This window comes from Strix uralensis, chromosome 23 (assembly GCF_047716275.1).
Source record: "Strix uralensis isolate ZFMK-TIS-50842 chromosome 23, bStrUra1, whole genome shotgun sequence".
In the NCBI taxonomy this organism is placed as follows: domain Eukaryota; kingdom Metazoa; phylum Chordata; class Aves; order Strigiformes; family Strigidae; genus Strix; species Strix uralensis.
Window position 1 is genome coordinate 1,399,301 of NC_133994.1, and position 15,055 is coordinate 1,414,355.

The 15,055-nt window shown below is 41.0% G+C and overlaps 1 protein-coding gene across 2 annotated transcripts in view; it reads right to left on the bottom strand.

The window, feature by feature from the left end:
- The window catches only part of PRDM16 (PR/SET domain 16), a 342,717-nt gene that overhangs the window by 162,245 nt on the left and 165,417 nt on the right, over positions 1–15,055 (bottom strand). For both annotated transcript variants that reach the window (XM_074892612.1, XM_074892611.1), the window contains exon 3: positions 5,706–5,756. In XM_074892612.1, the coding sequence (XP_074748713.1) occupies positions 5,706–5,756 (51 nt within the window). The remainder of the gene's footprint in view (positions 1–5,705; positions 5,757–15,055) is intronic.

Consider the following 15,055-nt stretch of genomic DNA (forward strand, 5'->3'; position numbering starts at 1 on the left):
GTGTGCATGTGGCTACGGTTGACTCGAACGTACTGGAGATATGGAGGGAGCAAGCTCAACCACTGCTAGTCCTCTTAACTTGGCCTGATTTATGGGTTCGGAATCCCCAGAGACTCTTTATGGAATCATTTGTCATACACACACACACACTACACAGTCAAGCCCAAACATCTGTATCACAGAAATTAAAACGTACAATGTTATTCCTGCAAAATAATTTAACCATCACTCTCTTCACCAACTTTTCTGTGCCAGCCTTACACCTTTTTTTTACTTTACATGCTTCATTTCAGCAAAATCAAGGATGCAAACTTCTAAGAAGTACTTAGTTTCCATGGAAACCTAAGCTGACCGCAACATTATTGTTCTCAAGAGGGAACTGACTTTACTATATGTTCATTCACTGAATTAATGGACTCCTGGTTCTTTTATTAGCAGCTCTCTAACAATGGAAAGAGAGAAATGTTATAAAAAAGACTCTCAGACAACTGTCCACTCTTTTGTCCAGGGCTTATTGGAATGACGCAAGTCTATTCAAGAAAAGATTATAAAAATCAACTCAAAGCTGCCTCTGTTTGTGGCAGCTAAACATACCTTTATTTCATAAAGATACAACCTATAGAACAAGCAAATTAAAGCTCTTTCTGAAATAGTAACTGTAAGGCAGTGATCATGTTGAAACTGGACTTTAACTATGATAACTGGGTATTGTTACACAATCTCACAGGGTTTTGTGAAGCATCATTAACCTCCAGTTTTGGTCACTGTGCAGCGCTGTCTTCGAGCTCTCAATAGTCTGCTACATTTTATAAGAACATGCTCTCTCCTTTTTACACCTAAATTTAAGCACACAAAAGAGGCGATATTTTAAAAATAATTCAGTCTGGTTAACAGCGTAAATTCTCAGTAAGTATGAGGACTGTTTTAAAACCACTAAAGCTGGGGGCTTGATTTTTCAATATAAAGAACTGAGAGATGAAGAAATATCACTGAAATTTGGATTGGAGCTTGATTCTTCAATATACAGAACTGAGAGATGAAGAAATATCACTGAAATTTGGATTTTTAAATCTTTACTAACAGTTTTAGAACACCTTTTAGTAGCTATAGATAATACATATGTTCATCATATATATTAAACGCAGAAATGCAAACGTATTTTTTGTGACGTGCTGCAAATCCAGGAACTTTAAAGAGCTCAAGTTAAAATCTCGAAGTCAATCTCTCTCTGCATGTATAATATTATGACAGGCTGTGCTTAGGCCTGAGGCTGTATGGCCCAGCTAGTAATTGCTCCACAAAAGACAGTTAACAGTTCCCTTGCTCTTCTCTAACTACCTTCCTGACTGCTTATTGAAGTCTGATTTCTTACTCCTCTGGGTCATCATTCATCAGTCCTACAGATCCCACTGGGAGAGACCGGCCAGACCTTTCCATATCCCTTGTTGCCAGAGGCCATTTCTGACGGCCCATGATATAGAAAATGTCTTCACAGCAATCCAGTGGGACAAACTATGGTTATAATACCCAAATAATCATTTTGCAAATTATCATAATTATCAATCAATCATCTTGTGTGAACAATGTGTTTCTGAAGTATCAGATGGTTCCTGTGACCTGTAGCATTTTGTATATAATAATAAACCTGGAGAGATTTATGGCCCTTATCCCACTTTGCATCTGCAGTAACAAAACATTAGTTGGTTTTTACTTTTGTTTTAATAAAAGCTTTCCATCTACCTAGCTTTCTTCTTTACTACTTGATCCTTTCTAAGAGGTTGAGATTTCTAATCTCACCCGGTTTTCTAACACTAATTTTATTTTTTAAAAAAATCTATGTGATTTGGGAGTAGAAGAATAAATTACCATGCTGCAGAAATTACATTTATAGTGTCATCAGCATTATATTACCAGCTTCTAGTATTTTGCAATGTACGTATGAAGTCAGCCAAAGTAGGGGAAAAAATTGGTTTTGTCTTCAGTTTTTGTTGTTGTGTTTTGCACAATACCAGACTGAATCCTACTCTTTTGAAGCTGATAGCATCTCCCGCTCCCTGTGTAGTACATTCTTGTTAATGGATAAATTCAAGCTCTCAAGAAAGTCAAAGAATAAATTTAAAGCCTTTTGCCAAATGCCTATCCTATTGGATTTTGATAAGACAGCTATTGAGCTTTAATAATGTCTTCTATCCTTTTTCAGCTGGCCCTTAACATGTCTCTTTATTTGTCCCTAAAGCCTCTTCAGCGATGCCTTTTTATTACAAGTCTCTCAGCTTGCTCTCAAGGGAGACAGGGTCGACAAGAGTGATAGATAGATAACTCTATAGATTATCTCCCACAGATGTTTTCTCTCCAGTAGCCCCTCAGGCTATTCCCTCTAAGTAAACAGAAACTAAATAGAGAGTCTACTGAAGAGAGAAGTCCCTGAGGTCTCTTGTCACCACAGTCAGAAAAACAGCCCATCCAGAGGAGGCTGGCTAGGAGCTCTGCACACAGAGCCTCCTTCAACGTGATTCTCAAACCATCATCCAAAGTGACTTTTAGAGGAGCGATAAATACACGTAGCATTGCTCCTTGGAAAAAAAGGTGTCTTGTAATGGACACTGGCCTTGTTTCCTGCCAGAGGAAGTCTAAATCTTTCATCTCCCTCTCAAAGTTAAATCAAAATGACAATGAAGATAATGATAACAAGCCCTTTTTTCAATGTATTAAATGCACTGGAGAAGCTTAGAAAATTCAGAGCAAGAGAACACGTGAGCTGCTCTCTAAGCAAAATAAACAGACTGCAGGAAGATGGCTCGGAAAAAACGCCGTTTGGGACTATGGGACAATATACCCACAGGTATAACTTACACATTTGTGCACATCTCTGAATGTGGGCATTCAGTTCACCAAAAAGAGCGAATCTCCTATTTTAGCATTACATTCACAACTGATTATTTAAAATTAAACAAACAGGATGAGGAGCTGATGTATATTTGTGCAAGTTAAACTAAATATCAGCAGGCAACGCAGATAAAAGAAAAACCTGTTAGGAGGACACCACGTTTTAGCCTATGGCACAGCACGTTTCCAGATACGGAAAAAATGATCCTGGATACAGGTCCTTTAGTAATATTGCTAGAAATCTTAATTCTTGTGAGACAACCACTAACAAACAAATCAACTTTCTGGTGTTAGTAGTCCCAGCAGAAATAACAGTAATACAAACTGAAAAATACTGGACATAGTGGGAAAATACTTCTTATTTTGCTCCAAGCTGAAAAAGGGCCTGCTTTATTATACAATATAATAGTGTCTGCTATGCTACACCTTCAGACTTTTCCCTGCCTTTCAGTTTATGGGAAGCTACCTATGAGAGCATTATTTTTTTGGCAGCTTAACAACAGAAATAATACTGGGGTCAATTTTTAAGCAGATTGCTTCCTGTGCATCTTCCTATACCCCTCACTGCTACCATGCTTCCCTTCCCTGCTCTATTTTTTTTTTACTGTTTTCACAGATTTTCTCTGCATTCTAGAGATTTTGTTCTCTTTCTAGTCCTTGTTACTACCCAATTCTGAATCTGTGATCCAGCAGTCAGTCAAATGAGCCACTGAAAATTATGGTCCCTCTGTCTGGCTCTGACTTTTCTCCTAGTTTAAATCAGCCCACCCACTACAGTTACATTTGTCTTCAGTCACCTTCTCACCACCAACTTATCTCTGAAGGAATAAGAGTAAATTGAAGTCAAATCTCAACTATTGTGTCTTCAGGGATATGACAACTGAATGATTTAGAGAGGTTAGAAAAGGAAATCTCCTCCCAAGAGAGCTTTGTACCACTGGAGCAAAATGCTAGAGTATGACTTACAAACAATTTTAAGATATTACAAAAATTGTACAGAATGATTTTTCATTCTTTATTTTTCATTTTCTTCTGACTGAAAATCTGTCTAGCAGTAGTCTTTTCACAAGCCATAAAGTTTAGACTTGAACTCTTTACCTTACCGCTTTGACCTTTTTTACCCTAGCTGTAAAACCCTACTGCCCATCCTTCAATAAATTTATCACCTCATAAACTCCCACTAGTGCTTCTCTACAATGCATTTAAAAGACAGAAGTGGAAGGCCAGTCCTTTCCCCCCTTGTCAAATATCATAATTGTCCAGTTTTATACCTGCTGTACAGGAAAATATTTAAGGACACAGTATTTTTCAAAGACTGGTAGTTTTTCCAACCTTCTCCTTTGAGATGAAAGTAATGAAGTTTAAATACAAACCCACGGATTGAACATATAAAGCCGCCAGTCTAATGTTTCCTTCTACCCTTGTTTCATACAAAGCCTGCTCTCTTTAGGGCAGTGTAGGTTCTGTGAGGTAGGGATGTAGAATTTACTTGTGATATTGTAATTAAAGACTGAGAAAGAAATGGCTGAGCAGTCCTGAGCCATGGAGAATTTACTCCATCCTTGTGATAAGTGCGTTGTGATAATAAGAACCTGCCACCTTGTCACCATGTCTGTTCAGACAAAAGGATCCCACAGAGGCAGAGACAAACACCAAATGAGTTATGGAGATGAACAAGGTAAAAAGTTCAGCAGTATTGCGATAGGTCCTCCGCAAGGTCACCAGATGGTCAAAGGACGTTTCATATTGGTAGCCTGGCTTGCTGAAATAAAACCTTATTTTTCTCAATATGGTAGGAATAGAACGGTCCATACCGGACATGTGTCTAAATAGCTTTTCCCAAACTAACTTTGGAGCCTGACAAGTATTATATTTCACTTTGTTTGGCAGAGTGAAACAAGTGTTTCCTTTTAGCTTTCAGAGTTAAGAAACAGTATTGAAGCTCGCCTAAATGGATGAATAAAAATGGCAGTTGTTGCAAATTCCAATTTTAAATACTTTCCACTTTCAAAAACTTGTATTTTATGAATAAGACTCTGAATACCCATTATAAGACAATTGCATATGAAAAGAATTACAGCTGGCTCATTATTTCAACAAGGACGCACTACCTCTACACATCCAGAGAGGCTCTAATCGAATATGACTTGTAACACTTTGCTTTACTAAAGCCGTTAACCAAAAGATAGCCATGGAAAGAATGTCATTTTAGTGTTCCTGAGAATAACCCCGACCAAAAGAGTAGACTGGCTACTGAAATATGTAGTGCTGAGGCTGCCTCACAGCTACTATGAAGAAATTTATACAGCTGGGCTGTATTTGGAACACATTTTTCTCTGGTCAGTATTCTAGTTTAAGCATCAAAATGTGATGAAAAGCACCGGTAATGCATCATGAGAGTTAAATTTTATCCTTTCATATATCTATTCCTTTCCCTTCAACTTCACATAAGCCACATTTACATGGTGAAGTGACCTCTAAAAATTTAGCACTTTTAACAAAGGACCAACATTTTCTTTTACTGGAAAAGAGGTAAATGAGGTTTTTTGACTTGGACTGGTAGCTGTTTATATTGTAGCTGAATCAAGGAACACTTCAAACTATTATTTTCTTTTTCATAAATACTGGAATCACAAAAAGACAGAAAAATATGCCAGCAGAACCACAATACTTAATCCAAAAAAGCAACACCAAACATTGGAAAACTTATGACACTATTGCGCTACACACCTTTGTTCAAAGTAAGAAGACAAAAGCGTCTAGGTGTGTTTCAAAGCCAGACAGTAAAACAACTTGCATAAGATTGATCCATATCCTACCTTTTTTATATTGCCCTCTTGGGAGGTCACCTCAGGATCAGTCAGTATTTGCTAAAAAAAAAATAAAATAGAAAAAAAAATTAAGTTGAATTGCAACTAAGAATGTTATAAAATAATAAAGATGATGATTAAAGGCCAAAACTCTCAACTGCAACAGAGCGACACAGATGTTTTGGAAGTTAGATGGAAGGCTTACACCACAACTACTATTATATTATCCCCAACATTTTAAGGTTTTCTGTAGCTTCTAGAAGTAATTTCTTTAGATTTGGCTGACGAGAACACGTGTTTCGTTGCGAAATGGCAGGTGATGTAGAACAGGGGCACTAAGAGGATGGAGCCCTGTGGGCTCTCCAAAAGCGAGTCCCTCCGGAGCAGGCGCCCAACGCCCGCTGCCAGCACCACGCTCAGCCTGTCACCGGGCCGAGTCGCAGGAACGGCCACAGGGACAGGCCCGATGCCACCGTCCCCACGCGACACTGCAGGCGTCTTTCACCTCACACAGACGAACGCTCTCGCCAGGGGCTCAGCCAGGAGCTCCGGAGCGCACCAGCAGCTCCACCCCAGCAGCAGGGACTGCTCGTGGGGTCGGGGCGCGGGATGCTTCGGTCCCTCAGCGAAGGTCTTTAATTCCTCCTCCAAGAGAGGTGCGGTGCTACAAGTCATTAGAACACTGCTGTGTTCTACCTCAGGTGAGACCTAGGACAGCCAGGAGGTCAAGTACCTAAACCTTCTATCACACCGGATGGCCCCATCAGGATAAACATACTCTGCAAGGACTCGATCGAGCAGCCGGACTCCAAGTATTTGAGTAGTTTCACTGACCTCAGAGGGGATCTCAGATGTCTAAGGTTAAACACATACGTGCTAGGGTAGGGTCAAGGTACGCAGGATTTCCAGGCCCAGGCAATGTATTCTGGCTACCAAAGAGGAGCATAAAAAAGCTCCAAGAAACAGAGACTGAAATGCAAGGAAACCCAAACTAAAATGAGAATGGTTGTATGTTGCAAAGGAACTTTAAAAAAAAAAAAAAAAGCCAAGGAGGCTGTGTTCAGTGTTTCAGCAGCTGAGGATTTGGCACAAAGTTCTTGGACCCTTCTGACCATGCCCAGGTGAGATCGACCAATCTACAAATTTCAAAACTGTTGGCAAATATCTCCCAGCTCAGCTGTAATAACAACGTGTCATGTTTTAAATAGCAAGAATCCTAAACCATTCTGTATTTTACAACAGCTCTAATAGATACTGAAAGCGCGGTTAAGAAAGTAGCTGAAAGCAAATAGGACCAAGAGGTGAATACCAGAGCAATAAAAATCTGTGTGTTCCTGCACTTGTGTGTGCACACACACATGCTGAAATCTCACCCTGAATTACTGAAAGTTAAATATCTGTCATGCGCAGGTAGAGGCCTGTGTCACCAAGTTACTGGGGGATTGCTGACTGTCCTCAGGCGCAGAGCACTCCCAGCTCCCGCTACCTTCACGGGGAACTAGCGACCCCCAAAAGCCTTTTGAGAATCAGGCCATGAAACTTTCAGAGCTGTAATATAAATATGCCTATGCTAAATGACTTAAAAGCCTTCATGGAACACTGCTGCTTCCAAATGAAGACACTTAACTGCAATTATTATATGCAAAAATCTTTAAAAACAATTGGTTAAGTATGTGCATTCAGAGTGCATAATCCACCCGTTCAACATGACCATAAACGTAGAGGGGAAAAAAAAATTAAAATGAAGTGCAAATTGGGCTGTGGTATAGTTCTGTATAAACAGGCTTAAGAGTCAGGAATTCCTGAGTCTGAATCTAAATGCCAACACAAGCTTCCTTTTGTTGGTTTGGATAGATCTCTGCTCAAGGGGCAAGTTCTGTTGCTCAAACAGTATTTATTTTTTTTTCCCTTCAATTCACAGCAGATCCCAAATTTTAAAATTCTTACAGAATTTCTGTAAAACATGTTTCATACATATTCAAAAATGGCACATCTACAGAAAAGTATCAGTGGCTGTTTATCTAACAGTTCATTCAGAATATTTCAAAATGGCTGATTTTTGACAAGGTGAAATATTTTTTCAGTTTCCTTCTATTACAGAACTTCTGGGGAAACAAACCCTGATTTCATGAAGAATTTTAGTTTCAATGGAACCATCTCCACATTCAAACTATCAGAATATTTACATGTGGGAGAAGGTATTTTAGCAGCAGTGGGAGATTAGGAACTCTTTTTAGATGGTATTTTCCATCCTTCCTTTGCACTGGACTTCAGAAAAAGACAATTATGTCCAAAACGCAACAGTATGAGACTAAGTTCTGCCACAGACTTTCTGCATTAGCTTGGGCACGGCCTGTAACCTGAACGTACCTAAATTTCTGATTTGCCCACGTCAGTAGAACAGGTTGACAGTTTGATGTTGAAATAGTTTTGGCACTTGGCGGGGTGTGGTGGGTCGTGTGTGCGTGTAGGGGCAGAGGACAGCACCCAAACCACGGCCAGGGCTGCGCCAGAGCCTTCGGAAGCCTTCCCGGGCTGGGGAGGAAATGTCAAAAGTCTTCCTCTGCACTCCCAGTTTGGAACGAAACCTGTCTGACAGCACCTTTCTAGAGAGATGGAAATTCAACAGGCAGGTCAGGTGCGCTGGCACCCTGTAAGCTCTGAGGGGCAAAGACCTTCCTGTGAGATCGTGCTCTGCAGCAAAAGAACTTGGTGACTGCACCACTGTGATGTAAATAGCACCTCCTAATTAAATGAGTCAGGGAGAAGGAGGGAAAGTAAGTACCAGATGCGATGTTTATTAATAAGAATAACAAAAGATACTCTGAAAATCCACTCATTGGGTAATTTTAGCTCAGGCTGGACTTCATCTTATGCGAATGCCCTAAGACTAAATATAGCGCTTGGCGTGTACAGTGGGCTGCACTTTTGCAGTTAACACAGATGTTCTTAAATGTACTCAAAATTTACACCATATGCTTTTTCTATCAACTGATATGTTGATTTTAGCCAAAAGAAAGACAACATGTCAGCAGCAGCTACGTCAGAACAACTGGTGTTGTCGGAGGTGTATCTCCTCCGACTGTTGACGAATTTCACTGCGTTTCACGACCCGGATTCAGTGAACTGGTGGCAAAAGGATCCCGACTTAGTTACATCAGTTAGGGATGTGCTATAATTTTTGCAAAGCCTCCTGAATGTATACTAAACATGTCAAGTAACACCATGTGATTCTTTTTGAAAAACAGTTTACAAGCTGGCATTCTCCAGCTGCAGTTAACCCTAATTTGATTACATTACCGAGACAGATCACAATGAGCTTATGTAAATAGTAACGTTATCCATTCATTCCGTGAGCTCAGATAAACTGTCATTTAAAAAAAAAAAAAAAAACAAACACACACAAAAAACCCACCCCAAAACTTGAATAGGCATGGCTTGATGCATTCAGCAAATTCTGACGGTGAAGAAGATGACAGAGTAGAACCTGCCCCTGTTGTATCACTGTGAATCTTGATTTTTAAGAAGTATTTCCACATCAGCTCTGGGTTGGAAACAGAAGAGAACGGCCAGTAATTCCACAGAAGTCACTGTGCAGATAACAGCACTTTTTGCAATAACTTGCTCTTCATTATCACCTGATTGTTTAGCCAGACCTCAGTACATCACCGCTGCAGTCAGTAAGAGTTAAAGCTCCGCAGTGTTTGATCAGTGCCCCGGTGTCTGCGCCCCACGCCCGCCCTTCCCAAGCTGCCCCGCTCCCTGCCCGCGCGGGATCGCCCCGGGCACCCCAACAGCCCAGCTCAGCACGACGGGGACATCGCTCGCAACAACGGAACCCCGGTTGTGCCACCCGCACTGTCTTACACCTGCCCCTTCTCCAGGGAACGCCGTGCAGCAGATCACAAAAAACCCGCTACCTTGGAAACGGTTATTTTGCCTTAAATTAGCTGAGGGACTCTGATTCTTACTTGCGCGCAAGTTCACGTTAATACTTCAGATGAAATCGCAGGCGAGGTCCCTCCTGTGCCTAATCTGCTGTTGTTAATAGGGAAGTTACCCCGCTTGGCTGAGATGCGATGACTGTACTGTCACCCGGTGCACACACCAACACTACGACACGCAGAGCAAACATTTTCTTCCAGCCAGTTTGTTACGGGCTTTAAAAAAATGTCTCCACTGCGCTACTGGGAAACATTCATACCAGCACAGCAATCACACCAGCCCGACAGCGCATCCGAACCCCGGCCGGTACCTGCCGCCTCCAGGAAACGGTCTCTAAGTAGGGAAAACCGTTTGAGCGGCTGCGACGGGCACCAGGTAAAACACAACGGCGTGTTTCCGTGGGGGCACCTCTCCCGTCCAACACACGGACAGCACCTCACGTGTTCACACTCTTCACCTACTTTCTGCACCTCTATTCTGGTTCGGCTCAGAAGAGAACACTGTTATTAAGCTACAAATCTTGTTCTTCCTACTTTTCATTAATTATTCCTTAAAAGTTTTATCCTGCAAAGTCCTGAGCGTGCTGGCCCTGACCCAGTCAGGTATTTAAGCGAGTAGTATCAGTGAAATTAATAGAAACAGAAATGTTCGCACATGTAAGTGCTTTTCTGGACAGAGGCCAGGAGCACAAAGCACCTTGTGGGATGCAGCCTCCAGCCCGGCACATGAAACCCCTCTCAGGTGTCCAGTGTTGCCCAGCCCCGTGCTCCAGCCCCCCAGTGTCCCCCAGAAAACTGACCGTGCTGGGGACGCTCCCCACGGAGCCGCTGCAGCGGAGGGTCGAGGTGGGAGCTGGGGCTTTTGGTATGAAAAAATGAATCTTCCTCTCAACTGGCTGCTGGTACGTGGTGGCTCACTTGGCTCTAACACGTACAGAGAGTCGTTACAACTTTATGCCTGTCTCCACCTGGCTTTAGCAAATATCACAATAAGATTCTCACTCGCTGGTACCCAAGGACAATTTTACCAAAAAAAAAAGAAAAAGTATTTTTCCTTGTTACTATTTGCCTGAGACCTGAAAAGCCATCGCTCATTATATTGGCAAACGCTGTTGCCGCAGCAGTAAAGAGCTAATCAGCTCTGCCATTAACAGCTCTGCGGACTGCAAACAGCAAAGGCACAAGCAGGAAAGGGTTTGTTTATTTATTAACAATGTGCCAATCTTGAAGTGAAACCAAAAACCTGATTTGTGCAAAATGCAACACTGTCACAACAGCTGTTGCTTTTCTAGTTCTTCCATGAAGTTTGGCATTATATCTAAAGGTCTTTTATAGTATATAGCCAGGTTATCAAAAACTCACTGCTCTTCTGCGCAACTCCTTCATCACAGAGTCTGGATACATCAGTAACCAAATACAAACATTATCCTGGATAGCGCAGAACTTCAAAACGGCACACAGAATCAATACAAAATCTGTTGAACTAATTTGCAAACAATCATTACATAAATATAAAAAAATTAAACAGTAAATTTTGTAAGCTCTGAACTCTCTGTGGATGAAAAATATCTACTTAAAAAGCCTATAAATTGAGGCCCAAAGACTGAGTTGCCTGAAGTTATATGGTAAATCAGTGGCAAAATTCTCAAACTTTTGCCCTCACTAACAAGACTCTGGAGCCTCCCAATTGAATAAACTGGAATAATTAATAATCTGATCTGTTGTCACCAAAGCTACCAAGTCCTGAAATAGAAATGGAACTATCAGTTCTCTTCTCTGCATGAGCGTTACCTGGATGGCCAAACAGTGCTGCATCAGCTACAGTAGCTGGTGCAAAAAGCATGAAGAGTTTCAATCCAGTTTGTGATGCTATTGAGTATTGGCAGGGAACGAGCTGGCTTAATATTGATTTTAATCCAGATGCTTTCTGTGTAAACATTTTCACCTGTAGTTTGCACATCTGTTTTTACCTTCCAGCACGGAGACACTCTTCATCTGAGCTTCCTGAAGTTCCTTAAACATTGCAGTGATTAATGCCCATTTTTGATAGTTGATGCTTTTGTCTTTATAAATACATCACTCAGCTAGGAAGGCCTGGCCCAGGAACACCTTTAAAACACGATCATCCCAAGACCCCCCAAGGTGGAGCTATGGAAAAGGTCAGAAATTATATATGCTGATGTAGGCCAAGTGAGTTGATTAAAAAGCACTATAATGCTATTTGGGCATACAAGATTAATTCTGTTGGTAACAGACCTCGAAGGAATGTGGGCTGATGAGGACAGAAGAACCATCTGAGCACCGTATTAAAGAAAATACATATAAAATACCTAATCTGGGATTGCCAGGTTTACGTTGTGTTTCTTTACTGTCCCTTGGTTTTCCACTGGGAAGCTGTCCCACTGCTGTGCAAACTGCTGAGGAATGTCCCTGCTCAAACCCTTCAACCCCCTCTGCAGTTCGGAGCAAGGAGGATGCGCAAGACAAGCTGCAAATACCCTGGCACGGGCTCACCCTGGTGATGACCGCGAGCATGTTGTTCAGCTTTGCATTCAGGAGCTGGAACAGCCCTTTAAAACACGTCAGCTAACCACCCTACAAAAGCCAAGTCACAGAGATGATGGTCTTTCATAGTAGAGCCAGAGGGAGAAGGAACCCACAGAAAACCATTTCAGCGCTTAAGAATTTTTCCATTAGCCATATTTTTAAAATATGGGGCTTTTATAGCACTTTCTGGACAACAATTTACCAAAATTTTACATTTTCTATAGCAAATAAATTTGTGAAGCCCTATTGACTTGAGGAAATTTTCAATATCCTGCCTTGGGAATTTGAAACGAATGTGCCCGGAATTAAGAGGAAAGGGAGGAAAGCTCTTGTCTGAGAGGAAGAATTTCCTTTCCTGGCTGGTGAGTGAAGGAGGATGAACAGCACGACTCTGACTGGCAAGGAACAAGCCAAGGGCTGAAAAGAGTATAAAGAATAAACCAACCATTCACTGCTAAGGGCAACCCCAGCACAATTGGGAACACTGTAGAGCAGCCAAACTGTGGTTTGTGGACCAGTAACAGTCTGCAAAGCCATGGTATGTGCCCCACAGACCATTTTATAACCATTTATTTTTCAGTTGAAAGTCTGAACAAAAAGGTGGTACAGTGCTGCATGAAAAATGTTCAAAATTAGAAGGGATCCGTGGCCCAAAATTTCTGGTCATCTGCCGCAGGGAACACCTCTGCACTTGCTCGTGCCTGATGTCCTGTACGGCTTTACAGGGGGATTTCTCCTGTTTGCCAACTTTCACAAGAATAAAATGCAGTTCACGGTGAATCATTACAGGTTATTCCAAAGGGTGTTCAGAAGAAAGGAACATCCTAAGTCGCCTTTTCGTACGGAAGAGCACCTTCTTATCCCACAAAACAAACTTCTACGATCCAGCAAGGTGCAGGAAAACGTCAGGGGTAGTTATTGTTAAGAAGAATGAACGTCAAACATTAAGAATATATTTAAGAACAAAGAAAATAAACATGCAAGTTACATACGTAGTATCACAACTTTTGTATCACTTTTTAAAGACATAACTCCTCCATGACATTGCGATCAAGTTCAACTGCAAATACCAGGAAGTTAAACAGAATCTAATGGAGAGCATTTGTAATAACTTCAATAAGCTGAGGACTTGAGACTTTCAGCCAAGACAAATAAGAGAGGGTACTGATTAGTAAATGTAACCGTTTCTCTTGCCAAGCACTCAGGGACTGGTGATAGGAGAGTATTAAATATAATCTCACAGTCTTTAGGGGCTCTTTGATTTTATATTGCATTCTTATCGGGTTCTTAAAGTCCAGTGTTAATGAGCATGAGAAATGCACTTGATAGTTTGGCAGTTTTGCTAAAAGAAAACGTATTTCATTCATTACATGTGTTCCTCGGATTCAAGTTAGAGATGCATTTCCCTCTCATGTGGCGCCACATCTAACCTCCCTCTATCCTCCTTCTCCATCTCTGCAATCCAACATCACCTTTAGCAACCATCTGTTTACCGTTACTATTCGAAGAAAACAGGTTTTACCAACTATAGAGAAGGAGACCTTTAAGGACCCTGGAGCACAGACAAAACATTTACATCGTAAGGGCACAAGCACTGCACCCCCCTTTTGCAACATATTGTGATTCTGGAAAGAGTAAGTCCCAGTTAATAATGCAAGCCTGTAAGTCTTCTGTCTGGTATTTTGCTCACTTCTTGAAACGCCTCCCAGAAAAGAAATATGTAACAGTATACACGAGGAGAAAAAAGTTCAAATTAATTATGATTTTCTTTTTAAAATAGCCTTACAAATATTATCCTGAACTCCCTTTTTCCTGAAGGGAAATTCTATGATAAAACTGAATTCTGAAAAGACAAAAGGGACACTTTTCTCTCTGTCCAGCACTGAGCAGTGTGTACAGTCTAAGGATTAAAACAGAAGTTGTAAGTACTGAACTGTATCTGTATTTACTCAGTTTGTTCATCTTCAAACCTGGGAACATGCCCAGAAGACTTTTATGCTAAATAAAATATGTGATCCTCTGACACAATGTGTTTCTGAACTGCAAACCAGTTACATCTCCACTCTAACCATAGAGAAAATAGTAGTAGAAAGGAAGCTTAGGGTCATCAACTCTAAATTCTGTCTGCCACAGAACTACATAACACAATCACTTAATGTAGCTAGAGCTATTTATTATCTGAGCAAAAAATCATCTTGAAGAGTGAAGGGTAATGTTTTGGTTAACAGATAAAGCTCTGCTGTTTGCAGCAATGTAAATGGATTGGACGGTTAGCTCCTGTCATATATGATCCATCTATCTTTTGTTCTCGACCCTTTTTAGTTATAAAAATGACCTTGATATTGACAGAATAATATAAATGAACTTCCTCTGTACTTCATATATTGATAACCTGTTTGTTAAGATGATCAGTAATAATCATAAGTAAATAAAGAGAGACCATACATCTTCTTGTAATGGCAGTGCTGACATGCACTTGATCTGACGTATGGGGACCTCTGGGCTTTGGCTGAAGAGCTCATACTTCATATTAAATTGCAGCCTTTCTATCCAGGACACACATCGACATATAAATCTATATATGGCAATGCACTCAAACCTTGGTATCTAATCATACCTGTTATGACTAGGATATCTTAGAGAATACCCCCAAAATGAAGTGTATTGAAATGGATCCAACAACTGTACCATCCAGTCTCTAGAAGTCGTCGTTATTCAAACACCAGTCATTTACACCTCCCTTTGGGTGAGGTTCATATACAGCAAATCGACTGCTTTGCCTCAGTCTTCATATCCCTGGGGTGGCATTCATTTCCAATTCCATTGGCAAGACTTTCAAAAACTCCTTGCCCTTCTCCCTTCAGTGGC